The sequence below is a fragment of the Argentina anserina genome, chromosome 5, assembly GCF_933775445.1.
Source record: "Argentina anserina chromosome 5, drPotAnse1.1, whole genome shotgun sequence".
NCBI classification, from domain to species: Eukaryota; Viridiplantae; Streptophyta; class Magnoliopsida; order Rosales; family Rosaceae; genus Argentina; species Argentina anserina.
This window is the reverse complement of record NC_065876.1, coordinates 28,602,727-28,620,028: the sequence shown is the minus strand read 5'-3', so window position 1 is coordinate 28,620,028 and position 17,302 is coordinate 28,602,727. Positions and strand designations below refer to the sequence as shown.

Below are 17,302 nucleotides of genomic sequence, written 5' to 3'. Positions count from 1 at the left end.
GATAAGATGCAGTAGTTTGACCAATATTGTGATACATATCCCCATATCCAGAAATAAAGAACTTGCAGATTTCTAATGATGAGCCGCGAAATAGTACACGATTCCCAAAACTTAGAAATCGATCAGGATGGTCGACGAATGTCCGTCACTGAACTCAAGATTGCAGACAGAAGTCCCGTAGACAAAACGTTTGTTCTGACAGCATACATTGTTGGGAGTAAGGAAAGAATGTGACAAACAAGTTCATCTGGTAAGTAATGCAGTGATCCTATTTTTCGCATCTTCAACCATTTTAGATTCCACAATAAGGAAATCATCAAACCAACACAGGTAGAAAGGTTCTCTGCAGCGAAAGACCTACAAGTATGCAATAAGGAACAAATGATGGAACAATGAAAGAAATTCTCAATTTAATCATACCAAGATAAAAACACACAGAAATGCTAATACTTTATAACAGTATCCCACTTCATTTTCGAAGTCTGAAATCATGTAGGGCGAAACAAATTGAAGTTCTCTACCCATGACATAACCTGTTTACTAACTCTAACTACTGGACGAATATATCACTCCGTCACTAGCTCATAGATACTCCAGTCTCATCCGTCTCAACAATGAGTATTTTTAATAAGATACCCACATTGCGCAACTTACTTCTAAGCAACAACCAAATTTATATCTGTATATTGTTATGTTTTAGGGTTTATGGTTCATATAAATTCAACTAATTAGCAATTAGTCATGCCATGAATATCAAAATTCTCAGCAACATTTCTCAAACTGTTGTTTGTTTTGCACAAACAAGCTAACAAGCAACGAAAGAGCATTATTAACTGAATAAGTCGGTAAGGTTAGAGTTTGTTTCACTTTCACCCCCAGATCACAGAAGTTTCCTTCTCACTACTAGAAGATGTTGGATGCACGTTTTCTGTTCACTACTTTGGATTACAAGGACAAAGGATGCCATGCTAAACCAAAGATTCTACATTTGCACAGTTTCTACAGAGCACTATGTTTCACTTAGGTTTTGGGCCAAAATGTACTTTTGGAAGATTTAGCACTATATTATCTTGTAGCAGATGAGAAATGAGACGCACAGCAACAAGATTAAGCAAACTGAGTTCATGGTATGGCTGAAAAATAACAGGACATACAGGTCTTTATGTAACTACAATACGGGATGCTCTGTTCATCACTGACAATACAATCTAATTACAACAAGGACTGGGATGTAACAGAATAATATAATGAATTATATGACATGGTCAAGCTATAAGTTTAAATCTATTCATGAAAATCAGCAGAAATTAAGGACAATTATGTTAACTCTGTAGACTAAATGTAAAAGAAGTTTTTTTCAGGAGTCCAAGGACTGCATACCAGTGTTTTGGTTATTTTAGGAAACTCTTCATGCTGGTAAAGTAATAGTGCCAACTGGCAAGGGATGGTTTTGTAGGCAGAAGAGGCTTCTCAACATAAATGTTTCCAAGCCCTGGGGCATCACTATACAAATTGAGCATTGCATGGAACGTAGCAAAACCCTCACACCTTACTACCAACTGTATCAAGATTTTTAGTGCAGGGGAAAATACATCGACATGATGACAAGGGCTAATCAAACATCCATGTACAGTCAACTCTTTGAGCACAGGGCAGGAACAAATAAGCTTGTTCAACTCATCGTCTACGCGAGTAAGTCCACCATGTAGAGACTTCAGACTGGGAAACAAACACCATGATAGAGAAGGGTCATACGGAAGATAAGTATTGAGATTGGACAAATTCAATCTCAAGCATCAGAAGGATCTCAGGCGTCTGAAATGGAATAATCCATTTAAAACACAAACTTCCAGTTCAACAAGATTACACCTCACAGAAGTGAAAATCCAATTGTCAAGAAAAGATGCAGTAGTTATTGGTCACATACAGATCCCCATAACCAGATATAGAGAAGTCGAGAACTTGCATATTAACAAAATTTAGAAAGTCCACTTGTCCTTCCATCTTGTGGACAAAACGGTGGTTCTGACAACATATATTGTTGGAGGTAATGAATGTATGTGTCTAACAATTTCATCCGGTAGTCCACTGATCCTATTGTCCGCATCTTCAACCATTATTGCTCGAGCCTTTGAATTAGAATCCATTTCTGGGATCAAAATTTGAAAAAACCATAGTAAGGAAATCATAAAACTAACACCAGGTAGGAAGGATTTTGTGCACAAGTATGCAATAAGGAGACTCAAGGGACAAGCGAAATGAAAAATAAAAGACTCAAATTAATCACACCAAGATGAAAACACACAGAAATGCTAATACTTCACAACAGTATCTCACTTCAATTTCGACTTCTGAAATCATGTAGCATGAAACTAATTGAAGTGAAACATAACCTGTTTGCCAGTTCTACTGGACGAATATATCACTCCCTCACTTATAGATAATCCACAGTCTCATCCGTCTCAACAATGAGTATTTTAAAATAGGATACCCACATTGCACAACTTTGTTTTTTTTTTTTGGTTAACACATTGCACAACTTACTTTAAGCAACAACCAAATATAGATCAGTAAATTGGTACGTTTTAGGGTATATTGTCATTCAAATTCAACTAACCAGCAATGAGTGATTTCATGAATAGTGAAATTTTCAGCCACATTTCACTCAAATCCAAACACCCAAAAAGACCAAATGTGACCCCCAATTCAAATAGCTGAACAAAGCCCAATTTTTGACCAAAAAAATTCTGGTTTCGGACAAGCATAGTAGCATACTAACTGATGCATTTCTTCTGTTCATTATTCTGGGCGAACAACCCCAATTTCTGTGCTTTAATATGCTTGCCACATGCAAACAAGCACAGAAATAACTTATTAACTGAGGTAGCCGGTAAGGTTAGAGCTTGTTTCACTTTCACCCCTAGATCACAGAAGCTTCCTTTTCACCACTAAAAGATTTCTTCCTATGTTCATTATTTTAGATTAAAAGGACAAACCATACCCTTGCTAAACCAAAGATTCTACATTTGCACAATTTCTATGGAGCACAAGAGTTTTGGCCAAAGATGTACTTTGAGAAGACCTAGAACTATCATACTACCATATCTTTTAGCAGATGAGAAATGAGACTCACAGCAACAAGAATAAGCAACCTGAGTTCATGGTATGGCTGAAAAAATAACAGGCCATAAATGTCTTTACGTAACTAGAATATGGGATGCTCTGTTCATCACTGACAATACAATCAAACTAGAACAAGGACTGGCCGACTGGGATGTAACAGAATAATATAATGAATTTCAGGACATGGTCAAGCTATAAGTTTAAATCTATTCATATAAATCAGCAGAAATCAAGGAAAATTATGTTAACTCCGTACACTAAATGTAATAGAAGTTTTTCGGGAGTCTAAGGACTGCATACCAGTGTTTTGGAAATCCCAGGGAAACCTTCATGCTCCTGCTGGGCCCTTGATTATCCTGCTGCCTCTGCCATATTAAGACCTAGTATCATGTATGGATCCATGGGAAGTAAAATAGATTCATTGATTGCTAGGTTTGTCAGGATCTCTTCCTTTCATCTTTATCTTCGACATCTCAGCCCACCTAGCAAAGACATTGGAGAGTTCAAACATACCAGCGAGCTTCATCTTTTGGGCCATCTCCACAAGTATGTCAGGTTTGCCAGCTCGGGAGAAGTCGGCAGCAAATTTGTTGAAGTCAAGCTGAGGAATTTTCATTCCTTTCTCTATCATTTCCTCCAGATACTTGCAGGCATCCCCCATTCTTCCCTGGCAGATAAGACCTCCAATGAGAACCGTATAAGCATTATCATCGGAGCAACACCCGTTTTCAATCATCTGGTTCCATACTGCACGACCCATGTCATAATTTCTTGTCTGAAAGTAAGACTTCATAATCATGACATAGGTGTGTATTGATGGCTCAATACCATTTTGGATCATCTTCTTGTATATCCTGACCGCATCGTCTGGCATTCTCTGCCTCGTCATTAATTTGATCAAGGCATTGTAGGTCACCTCATCAGGAGTGCAGCCATCTTGCTTCATCGTTTTCAACAATCCATGAACTATATCCATCTTCTTCTGATTTCCAAAACCTGTGATTAAGTTTGTGTAAACCACAACACTTGACTGGCAGCCAGATTCACGCATTTCATAAAAAAAGTCGATTGCTTCTTTCATCTGTTTTTGCTTGCAGAAGTTCTGAATCAGAATACTAAAGCTTCTAACATTAGGTGATGGCCCCTTGGCTTTCATGATCTCAAACAACTTGATAGCATCAGACCTCTTGTGACTCTTCAACAAGCCTCCAATCATAATATTGTGTGTAACAACGTCAGGCTTAAACCCCTTATCAATCATTTCGTTCCACACCCTCCCTGCCTCCATTAAATTCCTCACCCTGCACCACCCATCAAGCAGCACTGTATAAGTCTGTAAATTAGGGGTAAACCTCCCTTTCAGCTTGTCAAAAAGAACTTGCACTTCTTTCCCTAGCTTTGCCCTTCCAAGAGTATCAAGCAGGCAGTTCACGGTATCGACACCATACTTGAAGTTGTAATACTTGATAAGCCCAAAAATTCCAACAGCTTTCTTCCTCTCTTTGGCCGCAGCAAAAGCTTTGAAAGCAATGACAAAAGTCTCCATAGTCAAAAGGCCTTTGACTCCCATTTCTTGGAGCAGCGACACCATGGTCTCAAACTGCCTAGTCTTCCCCAAGATAGTGGTGGAACCATGTTCGAAACCCGGCTTCTCCCCAGCCCAACAGAAAAAGCGAAAAGCGGGTTTTCTAGCATGGTGGAAGCGTCTCAAGACAGCCACAACCAAATGATGAGACAATTGAACACCACATTGATCGAGAACAGCCTCCATATTCCTATCCAATGCAAACAATTCGTGAATCACCTTACATATTCTATCAACCTCCTCCGGATCAGCACTAGAACCAACAGTATCAGTATCACTAGAGAAGCCCCTATGAAAACTATTATTCCAATCCTCCTCACCATCAGTATCAGTATCAGTATCAGTATCAGTGGTGTTACTAGAAAAGCCCCTATTTGGTAGCAAATGACTAGGTGGTTGAATTGAAATTGGGAAAGGTGAGGCTAGCATTTGTGCTTGTAAAGTAGAGAGTGAAGTGGGGTGTGGCAAAAGAAACGGAATTTGACCATGAGAACGATGGAGAGTACAATAAGAAGAAGAATGAAGCAAACCATACAGGGGCACAGAGCCACCACTAGCACCGAAGCCTCCTGCTCTTCGTCCTTCACCGAATCCTTGGCGCTGTAGGAAGACATCTGATTCAGAGAGAATGCTTCTTCTTCTTCTTCTTCTTCTTCTTCTTCTTCTTCTTCTTCTTCTTATTATTATTCTGGTTTTTAGAACCACTAACATTGAACACCCAGCTAGCTGCAACTGTGAATCTGAGACAGAGAGATACAGAGAGAGAGAGAGAGAGAGTCGCTTCTATTGATCCTGGGCCGGGACAATTTATTATTGGGCCGGGTGATACAGGCCTGTAGAAATAGGTGGGATTCTGTGCAGAATGAAGGAGAAGGAAGCGATGGAGGGAAAGAGAGTCGGGGGATTTCCTTGGCGGGAAGGCCGGCCGTAAGACTTATTTCCCGCCATATCAAACATACCTTTCCTTTCTCCTTTCCTTCCTTCATTATAAAATAGACTGATACTCGCTCTCTCTCTCTCTCTCTCTCTCTCGTTAGTTTAGGGTTTACATTGAGGGGCAATGTCGTCACGTCGTCGGAGCAACGGCGCGTCCCCGTTGATCAACCCACAGCGTCAAATCACTTCCTTCTTCACCAAAGCCACTACTTCTCCTTCTCCATCTCCAATCCCTAAATCCAATCCCAGCCACAGCCCCACCACTCCTTCGCCACTCCAACCCAAGTCCAATCAGAGGGAGGAGGTCGTCGGGAAGAGGATCAAGGTGTTCTGGCCCACTGACAAGGCCTGGTACGTAGGCTCTGTCAAGTTGTTCGATAAACAGACTGGAAGGCACTTAGTCCAGTACGACGATGGGGACGAAGAAACCTTGGATTTGTCAATCGAGAAATTCGAGTGGCTTCAGAACAACACTGTCTCCACCTTGAAGCGCTTGCGCCGAGGTCCTCTGCCGCCGGCTCCACCCGAGGCGGAGGAGGAGAGTCATAGTGACGATGATTCTGGCGATGAGGACTGGAATAAGGAAGTGGTCGAGGAGGAGGAGGAGGTTTTGGAATTGGAGGATGAGGATGATAGTGATGAGGGACTGCCCAACTCCAAAGGGAGGCGCGGCGGCTCCTCCGGTAAGCGAAAGTTGAGTGGTGGGGGGAATTCGGGGTCGGCTAAGAAGACCAAGACTGGTGGTTTGATCGACCCTGCTACTAATGCTGAGAGTTAGTAATTCCATTCTTTACTACTGAGCTCTCTACATCCTCTTTTTCTTGTTATGTTTGATTTTGTTTACACTTTACAGATTTGGAATGTGCCATACTAGGAACATTCGATATATTATGTCATCTCCAGAAAATCAAATCAAAGTATATTAGTTGCTTCCATTCCATAATCACAACTAAGTTTTTGTCTCTATTTACTCTTTAATGTGATTATGCGTATGGCAGTGTCAGCTTTATAATATAGGTTTATGTTTGATGCCTTGCTGAATTGGAGTGTGCTTAACTGTAGGTACAAAAGCGATTAATATCGGTGATGCCTCAGAAAGGTTTAGCATGCGTGAAGCTGAGAAGTTCCATTTCCTTGGGGAGTAAGTTCCTATACTTATTCACTATTCATTTCCTAGGCCCCTCCCATGATATGCCTGTAGTAATTGGTCATTGCGGAAAACATAAAAAATGTAGATAATAGCTATGAGAAAATTGACCATGAGTCATGGTATTTGTTGTCTTGTAGAGATCATTATAAAAAAAGAACACTTTCATACTAGCATATGCAAAACCTGATTTCGTTTATCTTAGTTGGAGGCATTTAAAAAAAGTTTATGTTGATTCCAAGCTGCCATACATGTATTTAATTCCCTTGGTCTCGATCCAGAAAACGCAGGGATGCCAATAAAAGATGTCCCGGGGATGCAAATTATGATTCAAGAACTCTGTATCTACCTCCTGTTTTCTTAAAGAGTTTATCAGGTGGCCAGGTAATTATGTTTCACCAAATAGGTTGCCTAAAAAGTTTTGATGCATTTTAACATCATGAACACTATTAACTGATGATATGCATTCAGAGACAATGGTGGGAGTTTAAGTCAAAGCACATGGACAAAGTTCTCTTTTTCAAGGTATGCTTGTCCTTTATGGTGGCCAAGTAGAGGCATGTTATGGCAAACAAATTCTCAGGGTATTAGGTCTAGTCTACTGATGAAAATCTACTATTTTTGCTTTATTTTTGTGTGCAGATGGGCAAGTTCTATGAACTTTATGAAATGGATGCACATATAGGAGCAAAAGAACTTAATCTTCAATATATGAAGGTAAGTGATCTTGAACTTTATTTGGATGCTGACTATTGTGTCATTTGTGTGTATGGAGAGTTGGGGACATTGTGGTCAACATTGATATTTATTTTGTTTCAAGGCAAAAGTAAGTTTAATGTAAAAGATACAAGGTTTTCTCTTCTGAATTTTCTTAGATTTTTATCAGCATTGTTTTTACAGTTATTTTGTTGTTTGTTTTCTAAGTAGTAATTTGACCTTGGGTAATATTAGGGCGAGCAACCCCATTGTGGATTTCCAGAGAAGAACTTTTCAATGAATGTGGAGAAACTGGCAAGGAAGGTCAGCTTTATTCTTGTTGTTGTATCTTGTGAAATTTTGAGACATGGTCAAAACTTATCATTTTATTGGCATAATAGGGTTATCGAGTTCTTGTTGTAGAGCAGACAGAAACACCTGAACAGATGGAGCTTCGTCGCAAAGAGGGTGGCTCAAAAGACAAGGTATGTATCTCTCATCCCTTGTATGGAGACATATGCTCTCCAGACAGCTACCTTTAAAAAAAATATTGAAAGAAACTTAACAATGCACGGTATAATTTCATTTTCATCTTGAAGCTATTTATGAGAAGCTGATTTAGACTTTTGCGATTTTCTTTGCAGGTTGTAAAGCGTGAAGTATGTGCAGTAGTTACAAAAGGAACACTAACTGAGGGAGAGATGTTGTCCGCAAACCCTGATGCTTCTTATCTAATGGCAGTGACTGAAACCTCTCAAAATTTCGCAAACCAAAATGCTGAGCGTGTTTTTGGAGTTTGTGTGGTCGATGTTGCTACGAGCAGGGTTATTCTCGGACAGGTAGGACTGTATTATGTCATCTTCTGATTGTGTTTTCATTTGAAATTTTTTGTCTGCTCGGATTGGTCTCTTCATTTTCGTTCTTATCTGTTAGTTGTCTGAAGATATATTTGATAACAGGAACTGTGACATTACTACTTTTTTCTGCTCATAAGCCAAATAAGTTTTTGTGCCCATGTATGATATCTTGCTTTGTCCTTTGCTTCTTAATTGTCAAAATGCGTACCTGCTATAGATTGTCTCTTCATTTTCTATTATCTCTTACAGCTGTTCGAGAATGTTTGCAGATTTCTCATATTGTAACTCCCCAATCCTTATTGAAATTTCTACCAGTATATCACAATGTTTTCTGTACTGTGGCTGCCTAATGTATGGTTCTGTTTCTGACTATTGTTATAACTGTGCCAGTTCCCAGATGATTTAGAGTGCAGTGCATTGTCTTGTCTCTTGTCTGAATTGAGGCCCGTGGAACTAGTAAAACCTGCAGAGCTACTTAGTCCTGAGACAGAAAAAGTACTGTTGAGGCATACAAGAAATCCATTAGTGAACGAGTTAGTTCCACTTTTGGAATTCTGGGATGCTGACAGAACTGTTTCTGAAGTGAAAAGTATCTATAGCCGTGCAGATGATTCTCATATGGGAGTAGATGGCTCGGGCTGCCTGCCAGATGTGTTGTCTCAGCTCGCGGGAGCTGGGGAAAATGGCATATGTGCACTTTCAGCTCTTGGAGGTGCTCTTTTCTACTTGAAGCAGGCTTTTCTAGAAGAGGCATTGCTAAGGTTCGCAAAATATGAGTTACTTCCAAGTTCTGGTTTTGGTGGTATCATTTCAAAACCGTACATGGTTCTCGATGCAGCTGCTTTAGAAAACCTCGAGATTTTTGAGAACAGCAGAAATGGAGACTCTTCAGGGTAAAAGTATAGTTTCTAGTAGAATTTTCTTCTTTTCATTCATTCAAATTTGAAATCTTATGTAATGTATTGCTCCCTGAAGAACTATGTACGCACAACTGAATCACTGTGTGACCGCATTTGGGAAGAGATTGCTTAAGACATGGCTTGCAAGACCTCTGTATCATGTAGAGTCAATTAAAGAACGCCAGGATGCCGTCTCAAGTTTACAGGTAAATGCTATAGACTTACCTGCTGCTAAAGTTTTTCAAGATATTGTCGGTGCTTTAGCTTCTCATTCTTTTTTGAGTATCCAGACGCCTTGCCTTTTGGCCTTTTTTGTCATACAAATTTTCTAATGCATGCTTCTTTGTAGGGAATCAACCTTCCTCATGTCCTTGAGTTTCGAAAAGTAATGGCTAGGCTTCCAGACATGGAGCGTTCGCTTGCACGGGTCTTCGCTAGCAGGTAATGCCAGAACAGCCAGTTGGTTTAGTAATAAATTACAACTATAGTAATCATATGCTTATTAATACCCTATATGACGGTTCAAAAGAATAATTTTCTGTAAATCTGATGGAATGCAGTAAAGCTAGTGGAAGGAATGCTGACAAAGTGGTTTTATACGAGGATGCCGCCAAAAAACAGCTCCAGGAGTTTATTTCAGCTTTACGCGGTTGTGACTTAATGGCAACAACAATTTGCTCTCTTGGTGCCAACTTGGAAAATGTTGAATCTTGTCAACTTCATCATTTGCTGACACCTGGTACTAGTTTTTCTTTTTCTTTTCATGTTTGTATTTAATAATTTCAGTTTGGTTTCTTCTATTTGTTGTGATACATGAATGTATACTATTCGTTGTTTTAAAAGATTTTTGGTATGTCATCTTTCATCGTTTGCAGGTAAAGGTCTTCCTAATGTCAACTCAGTTTTAAACCACTTCAAGGATGGCTTTGATTGGGTAGAAGCCAATAGTTCTGGTCGTATAATACCTCATGAAGGAGTTGACACTGAATACGACTCTGCATGTGGAAAAGTGAAAGAGATCGAGTCCCATTTAACCAAGTACCTTAAGGAACAGAGGAAAATGTTGGGAGATAAATCGGTAAGTGCATCTAGGAAACCGGTTTGGTAATACTTGTGCTTCTAAGTTCAATTTTACCGAAATTGGGTTTTTCAAACGGGGTTTGGTACCAAGCCTCGACGCCTAGCTGGGAGGCTCAGCCCCACACCCAGTAATTTGGTAACTTATTTTTCTGTTGGTTTGTTACAGATCACTTATGTTACAGTTGGAAAAGATGCGTATTTATTGGAAGTTCCAGAAAGTTTGCGTGGCAATATACCTCAGGATTATGAATTGCGTTCATCCAAAAAGGTAATAAAAAACTTGCAGATGGTGAAAAAAACAGCCTAGATACATGTTGAATGTTCGATAACCATAGTCTTCCATGTCTTTCTTCCTTAAACATGCAGGGTTTCTTTAGGTACTGGTCACCAAGTATTAAGAAGTCCTTGACAGAGCTCGCACAAGCTGAATCTGAAAGGGAGTCCTCACTTAAAAGCATTTTGCAGAGGCTAATTAGACAATTCTGCGAGCATCATATTAAGTGGAGTCAGTTGGTCTCTGTGACTGCTGGTATGCTATCATTGCATTTGCAGTCAACAATTCCTTTGATCTAAATTATTTGGTGTTTATCTTTTGCCCATGGATAATGTTGTTCTTACATATATTTGTAGAATTGGATGTCTTAATCAGTCTAGCAATTGCAAGTGATTATTATGAGGGACCCACCTGTCGGCCTGTTATCAGGAGTTCATCAGATACAAACGAAGTACCCCTCTTCTCTGCAAATAGTTTGGGACATCCTGTTATAAAAAGTGATTCCTTAGGAAAAGGTACATTTGTCCCCAATGATATTACTCTTGGAGGTACTGGTCATGCAAGCTTTATTCTTCTTACTGGCCCCAACATGGGTGGGAAGTCAACTCTGCTTCGCCAAGTTTGCTTGGCTGTGATTTTAGCTCAGGTATGGTGGTAGTCTTCTGTTGTGGTCAGATTTAATACTTTTCGGTAGTTTTATGTAAATTGTAAGTCATTTCATTGCTTTATGTTTGTCAGTTAGGAGCAGATGTGCCTGCAGAGAGCTTTGAGCTGTCTCCGGTCGATCGAATCTTTGTTCGGATGGGTGCAAAAGATCATATCATGGTAGGCCAAAGTACGTTTCTCACGGAGCTTTCAGAAACTGCAACAATGCTGGTGAGATCCCCTTAATTTATATAATAACCCAGCACCAAATAGTTTGATATTATAATGTATTGTACTGATTCTCAGGAACAACAAAGCACCTTTAAAAAATGAAATCATTTGAACACATATGATTGATACTTGCCATGTCAATTGGAGATGTATTGTATTTTGGGTATATCTCATGCATAAAAATGAAAGATAAATAAAAGAAGCCCGTTTGTCATCTCAATTACACAAATTTATGAAGTTCATACATTTCTTTTTGAACTTACAAATTTTTTGTTCATGTCTCATCTGTGTATCAGTTCCCAGGGTCCTGAAGTGTGTATATATATATTCTCATGAGTTCAATTATAACTGCATGTGGTTTGGTTTAAGAATTTTATACATTTAAACCTGTATTTCCATTTCTATACAGTCATCTGCTACTTGTAACTCATTGGTAGCACTTGATGAACTTGGACGAGGAACGTCAACTTCGGATGGACAAGCCATTGCGTGAGTATCCATCATAATTCATACCATATATTTATATCGTTTTGGCTTTGGGAAATTCAGTTTTTAAGATTGATTTTCTCTAAACTGTCAGGCAATCAGTTCTTGAACATTTTGTCCACAAGGTTCACTGTCGAGGATTGTTTTCTACTCATTATCACAGACTAGCTGTTGATTATCAAAATAATTCTCAGGTAAGATTGTGCTCTTCTTACACTGAATCTTTATTGTGACATTGTTCTTAATTAGATGATGTATCTAAATGTATAACAACCCACAGGGTTTTTATGTTTTTGATATGTTTTATTGCATCTGTGTAGTTAAATATTGCGTTCTGTTTTTAAATAATAGGTTTCACTCTGCCATATGGCATGCCAAGTTGGAAATGGAGATGGAGGTGTGGAAGAAGTGACATTTCTTTATAGGTTGACTCCCGGTGCGTGTCCCAAAAGCTATGGTGTCAACGTCGCCCGGTTAGCTGGTAAGTATCTTTTCTCTGTGCGTTCCTCATAAGAATCATTGGCACCAGCCAGTACAATTAACTGTTTATTCTCTGTTCTAGAATAGCATAAGTGATCTAAATCTGAGGCACATTCACGGTCTCATCTGCAGTATTCCTAGACATGAAGCCTTCTCCAAAGTAGTGTAGTTTAAGAACAATCTATTATCCATATAGGACAAAGTATGATTTGTGCTTGACTAACAAAACTTACGAGTATTAGACGTAGTTGCAAACTATACAGTATACAAGCCTTTAAAACTGAACTTGTGAATTTTACTCAACTTTAATTATTAGTTAATTTCACTAATTGTTTCATTCAGAATAGCTCCAGTTCTTACCATCTTTTGCTGCAGGAATTCCTATTTCTGTACTTCAAAAAGCTGCTGCTAAGTCTAGGGAATTTGAAGCTGCATATGGGAAACACTTTAAACAACCCGAAGGTAGCTTTCTCTTTCAAAGTCCATTTGACAAGATGATTGAGTGCATCCAAAAGTTTTCCAACACCTTGGCAAAGTTGACTAGTCACGAATCTACTGAGGGCATTGACATTGACTCCCTGACTGAAGTTTGGCATAATGCAAGATCGCTTGAGCAACAAAGTTGAGATGGTGCACTTTTTGTACTCTCCAAGTCAGGTATTTAGATATTGGCCCTCCATGTGTAATTGACAACACTTCCTTCACTACTTGGTAGCTATATGCAAATTGTCTTACCAGCTCATGTGTTGGAGTGCAAGTTCACTCATTTTTGATAGAATGTTCAACTAGAAGAAAGAATGCAGATGATCTGCCTTTGCTAGTTGGATCGACCAACTCCTTAGCTTCCAAGTTTACCACAAAATTTTATGTAGATGTGAGAAGAAAGTAGCTATCCTTCTCTTTAAGTGTAAATGATAGTTGTTCAATGTAGTGGTTTAAATTTCTAGAGCCAGGTTGAGGCCGAAGGTTGTTAATTAATTATCAAGGTGAATGAATGCAATTGGTAAATTAGAGCTTGTTCATCCTTCTAAATGCAGTTGCTGAGTTACTTTATATCAACCTACTGCTACTTTTTTCAGTTTTTCTTGTTCTTGGTGGGCAGGTGGGCACAGAGAAGACCCATCTTAGCCTGAAATAGATTCCCAATTGAAAGAAAAAAAGAATCGATATTTCTTTTCATTTGTATGTCAAGACATGAGATGAGAGAGCATTGATGTGATATGCTCCTTTACAAGATGGAAAAGGAAAGTACAAGTATGGGGTTGGTTGTGTTTTATCAAACGGCACTTTGTTGATGGTTATCATCGGCATCTTCTCGGTGGTGGTTATCTTCTCCCTGATTTGATGTCTCATCATCATCATCATCATCATCGGAGTCCTCCTCCTGATAGTGATATTGATATTGATATTGTTGACGGATGCTGTTCTGAATTGCTGTTATTGTTCGGTACAATATGTACATAGGTAAGATAATTCCGCTGGCCCTTAGAATTAGTACCTGCAAAGTCGAAACTAAGATTAGCACCCCCCAAATCCCCAATTATGTAACTGTAACACCATTACAGAACTGCTGGATTGTGTTTAGTACTTACAGTTAGAAGGGCGAAGGGGTAGTCTTCATCAGTACAAGTAAGCACCACAAAGAGGTGCCTCACAAGCAAAACCACCGTAAGCTGCAAGGCAAAACCATCAGATATTAGATGAACGTCATATTCCATTGTCAAAGTCAGGCACTCAAGCTACTGCTATGACTATCTAGTTTCCACATGGAGAGCAATTAGTCAATTAATCATTGTGGCTTTGATTTGGTCAACTATATATACTAGCGGTGAGCTACATCTCCTCCATTAAACCACCCCATGCTGGGACGCGCATTCTTTTCCGTGGGGACTAAGTTGGCTCAAAGTTGGCCAGCTATCCCTTGGAATTGTTTAGAGGGAGAGAGAGAGGATTCAAACGTGGAATACACTTCAAATGTAGGATGAATGGTCGAAAAATAAGAAGAAGAAACTTACAAGGAGAGCGAGTGATCGACAAAAATTGGCCCTTCGATCAGCAGTAGACGAGCACACCCTCTCTAATCTGGGGCTTCTTGATTCATCATCTTCCTCTCTTCTTCTATGAACCCGCACGCTATCTCTGTAAATGACAATCACATATAAAATTGCAGAGGATGTCAGAAAAATGCCAAATATCATATGCCAATCTTTGTGTTGAGAATTTCATTACTAGTCGTCCTATGGTATATTAATGTACTAATTATTTCTCACTTTTCTCTAAAACTGACTCTATTGGAATAAACGTGTCTTTAACTAGTATTAACTTTCTGCAGCCTGCATCTGCATTTTGATTGCAATCAAATATAATAAACCTCTTGTCTATATCCCAAGCAACCAGATTGCCGGTAAAAGCAACCGCCCTACGTGACTATGTGCAAGTAATTTATTCACTTCTTGGTGATTTACATCAGTAAAAAGTAAGACAGTGAATTAATGTACCTGATGGTTACTGCTGATTCATCCAGCTCTGACTCCTTTGGAGGTGCTGTGTATCCGGGTTCATACTTCTGCACAAATTGAATTCATTTATGGGTGAGTTTAGTTGAGCTGAACCTCATAAACGCACACTCTTTATCTCTTGAAGGTTAAATACTTCATTAAGAACACAAGGTAGTTTCACTTTTAAGCTAAGGTAGCCAGGCCAGCATAACTGAAAATGATCGGAAACGTATTTAATTATATTCCATGAGTTCTAATATTGTGGCAACTGGCAACGAACTAAGAATATATCAGAATTCCTTGACGAAAACCCATTAAGAAGTACTACTTACGTTTGCATCGTAAGGAAGACACATATATTCTAAAACCCAGGGGAAAATGAAAGAGACGGACTTGGAAGACAACTCCAAAAAGTTGCGAGAAAAGACGAATGTTTCGGAAGCAGCCCATGAATCCGGACAAACAAGAAAACAATGCAAACATCGGTTGATCATCTCAAAATCAAAAAAATGACATTCGACCCAATTCCATTTTATAAGAACCAAATTCGTAAACACCAAGCCACCCAAAATTCATTTCCTACAAACCAAACAAGAAAAGAATTAAGAAGAAAGAATTACCTGGAGACAAATTTCGCAGGTCGTGTTGCCTTTCTCGTTGCACCACCTCTGTATGCAATCTCTGTGCGCAAACTGGAGTCAAGTGATAAAAAAAAGTTCAATACAGTTATGAGTTAAAGCTTGTTGTGAAGAAATCAACACACCCAGAAAAGAAGAAGCAACTTAAAAACTGTGTGCGTTTGAATTACCTTAACAGTTCCGGAGCAAGCACAAGGGGATTCCAAGTTGTTGGAGCTTCCAAAATCTTCTTCATGGCAAATCCTACAGAGTGAAAAGGATGAGGACTTGCATAATTTGAAATCCTCCTCCTCCGCAACGTAAACGATGACATCTCCTCCCATATTATTTGAATTCGACAACTTTGGAAAAGGCCTCTTTTTTCTTTCTCTGCTTAGTATTCGAAAAACAACTCTGTTCTGTGTCCCGACTGCGTGTTAGAACTTCTCTCTCACTGGAATTTAAATAAGACAACGAAAAAAGACTGACGTTCCAAAACTGCCCTTTCCGTTTTATCCAAATATGATTTTGATTTCTTAATTTGTCAAAATTGGCCACTTTTCTGTTACGCGTTCATGCTTTGACAATTGACGCCATTACATGTACGCATGTATTGGACTCCATTTACATTTTGCACAATCAACCAACCATAAATGTGTCTAGAACGTTAACAAAAACATGAACAGAATATTAGTTACATTCGATTTTATATAGTTGTATTATCTTGGGTCGGACTTATTTTATTTTAATTAGTTATTTCTTATCATGATTCTTTCTCATTTAAGAGTCCTCCTTGTCAATTGATCATGAGTCATAGTTGGAAACATGTCAACAATACCCAACGTGACTTCATTGGTCTAGATGTATCCTTATCATACACAACAAATCAAAACATATTTTTCTATTGATTATTATCCATTGGAAACCATCCATTTTCTTCCATAAAACACAAGGTTCATACACGAAGCCATAAACAATGATTGAGATCATCAGTTCATTTGAGAAGCTCTACTTATTAAAGTTACCACAAACTCTGAGAAATATGTATGAGTCAGCGCTGCCCCTATTGAATCTTAGGATTGATTGTAGAATTTGGTTAAGTTTTTCGCATTGAAAGAACATTAGCGACTAGTTGAGTATTTGGTGAAACTGTATGTTAGTAGCTATATATGCTTAAAATAATGTTTCAAGCTCATATAAATTTCCTTCAATTAATTAGTGTTCTCTTTCTCTCTAAGTAAGATGATGATTCAAAATTGAGAAATTTTCAGTCACGTTGCACTTGGATTTTAATAAAAAACAATCAAATAAAGTATCATATATGTTCACCCCTTACAATCTAAAGAACATCAACCAACCCCAAGGAATGCATTTGGCCCCTCTGATCCTTAATTTGTATTGCCAAGTAAGTATAGTTCACAATTTAGATGAAAAGTGTGATAATTTAGCGTGTTAATTTTTCATTCAAGTGTACAATTGAATCGGAAGTTCGATCTTTGCAAGATATATAACGAGTTTTATTTGGCAGCTAAATTTTTTTTTCTATGAATGTAGATGTCAGACGTGTTGGTTGGTTTCTATATATGGAAGAGGAAATGTCTTTAGACAATATTGGAGACAAGTTGAAGATATATAGCATGCATGTAATCAAAAACTAAGTAGAGATTGTAACAAAAAAAAAACTAAATAGAGAAGAAGGGTGATTATGATAATAGAGTTAAGGAAATGAGAAATGATATAATGGTGGG

General features: G+C 38.6%; 3 protein-coding genes across 5 annotated transcripts; 1 reads left to right on the top strand and 2 right to left on the bottom strand.

Annotated features, from left to right (window-relative positions):
• Window positions 1–1,364: 1,364 nt before the first annotated feature.
• LOC126795903 (pentatricopeptide repeat-containing protein At5g14820, mitochondrial-like) lies at window positions 1,365–5,137 on the bottom strand. Its single transcript, XM_050522630.1, has 3 exons — window positions 3,637–5,137; window positions 3,424–3,488; window positions 1,365–2,149 (listed from the first exon to the last, which is right to left on the bottom strand). Exons 1-2 carry the CDS (start codon window positions 5,135–5,137, stop codon window positions 3,475–3,477), a joined length of 1,515 nt encoding a protein of 504 aa, XP_050378587.1. The 3' UTR covers window positions 1,365–2,149; window positions 3,424–3,474.
• Window positions 5,138–5,644: 507 nt separating this feature from the next.
• On the top strand, window positions 5,645–13,460 carry LOC126793894 (DNA mismatch repair protein MSH6). Of its 3 annotated transcripts, XM_050520524.1 has the most exons (22): window positions 5,645–6,417; window positions 6,707–6,785; window positions 7,073–7,175; window positions 7,263–7,316; window positions 7,434–7,508; window positions 7,743–7,811; window positions 7,889–7,972; window positions 8,132–8,326; window positions 8,735–9,237; window positions 9,320–9,449; window positions 9,593–9,684; window positions 9,804–9,982; window positions 10,119–10,321; window positions 10,490–10,591; window positions 10,690–10,852; window positions 10,954–11,243; window positions 11,336–11,473; window positions 11,883–11,962; window positions 12,054–12,153; window positions 12,311–12,440; window positions 12,815–13,096; window positions 13,216–13,460. In XM_050520524.1, the coding sequence occupies exons 1-21, from the start codon at window positions 5,769–5,771 to the stop codon at window positions 13,063–13,065; spliced, it is 3,669 nt and encodes a 1,222-aa protein (XP_050376481.1). In that variant the 5' UTR covers window positions 5,645–5,768; the 3' UTR covers window positions 13,066–13,096; window positions 13,216–13,460. The 3 variants fall into 3 exon arrangements, with proteins under 3 accessions (XP_050376481.1, XP_050376480.1, XP_050376483.1); XM_050520523.1 differs by having other exon boundaries at window positions 5,646–6,417; window positions 12,815–13,460; XM_050520526.1 differs by having other exon boundaries at window positions 6,347–6,421; window positions 12,815–13,460.
• A 125-nt stretch (window positions 13,461–13,585) lies between these two features.
• On the bottom strand, window positions 13,586–15,977 carry LOC126793895 (uncharacterized). Its single transcript, XM_050520527.1, has 6 exons — window positions 15,746–15,977; window positions 15,558–15,629; window positions 14,938–15,005; window positions 14,455–14,578; window positions 14,032–14,112; window positions 13,586–13,937 (listed from the first exon to the last, which is right to left on the bottom strand). The coding sequence occupies exons 1-6, from the start codon at window positions 15,896–15,898 to the stop codon at window positions 13,716–13,718; spliced, it is 720 nt and encodes a 239-aa protein (XP_050376484.1). The 5' UTR covers window positions 15,899–15,977; the 3' UTR covers window positions 13,586–13,715.
• Between the last annotated feature and the right edge of the window lie 1,325 nt (window positions 15,978–17,302).

What these genes read in the sequence shown, in the direction of transcription:
- LOC126793894 (XM_050520524.1), top strand. Translation starts at nt 5,769, where the DNA reads ATGTCGTCACGTCGTCGGAGCAACGGCGCGTCCCCGTTGATCAACCCA. An exon ending in TGGAGAAACTGGCAAGGAAG is followed by an intron (nt 7,812 to 7,888) that starts GTCAGCTTTATT and finishes TTGGCATAATAG; the next exon opens with GGTTATCGAGTTCTTGTTGT. An exon ending in AGGGTGGCTCAAAAGACAAG is followed by an intron (nt 7,973 to 8,131) that starts GTATGTATCTCT and finishes TTTTCTTTGCAG; the next exon opens with GTTGTAAAGCGTGAAGTATG.
- LOC126795903 (XM_050522630.1), bottom strand. Translation starts at nt 5,137, where the DNA reads ATGCTAGCCTCACCTTTCCCAATTTCAATTCAACCACCTAGTCATTTG.
- LOC126793895 (XM_050520527.1), bottom strand. Translation starts at nt 15,898, where the DNA reads ATGGGAGGAGATGTCATCGTTTACGTTGCGGAGGAGGAGGATTTCAAA. An exon ending in GAATCAGCAGTAACCATCAG is followed by an intron (nt 14,579 to 14,937) that starts GTACATTAATTC and finishes TGTCATTTACAG; the next exon opens with AGATAGCGTGCGGGTTCATA. An exon ending in ACCCCTTCGCCCTTCTAACT is followed by an intron (nt 13,938 to 14,031) that starts GTAAGTACTAAA and finishes TCGACTTTGCAG; the next exon opens with GTACTAATTCTAAGGGCCAG.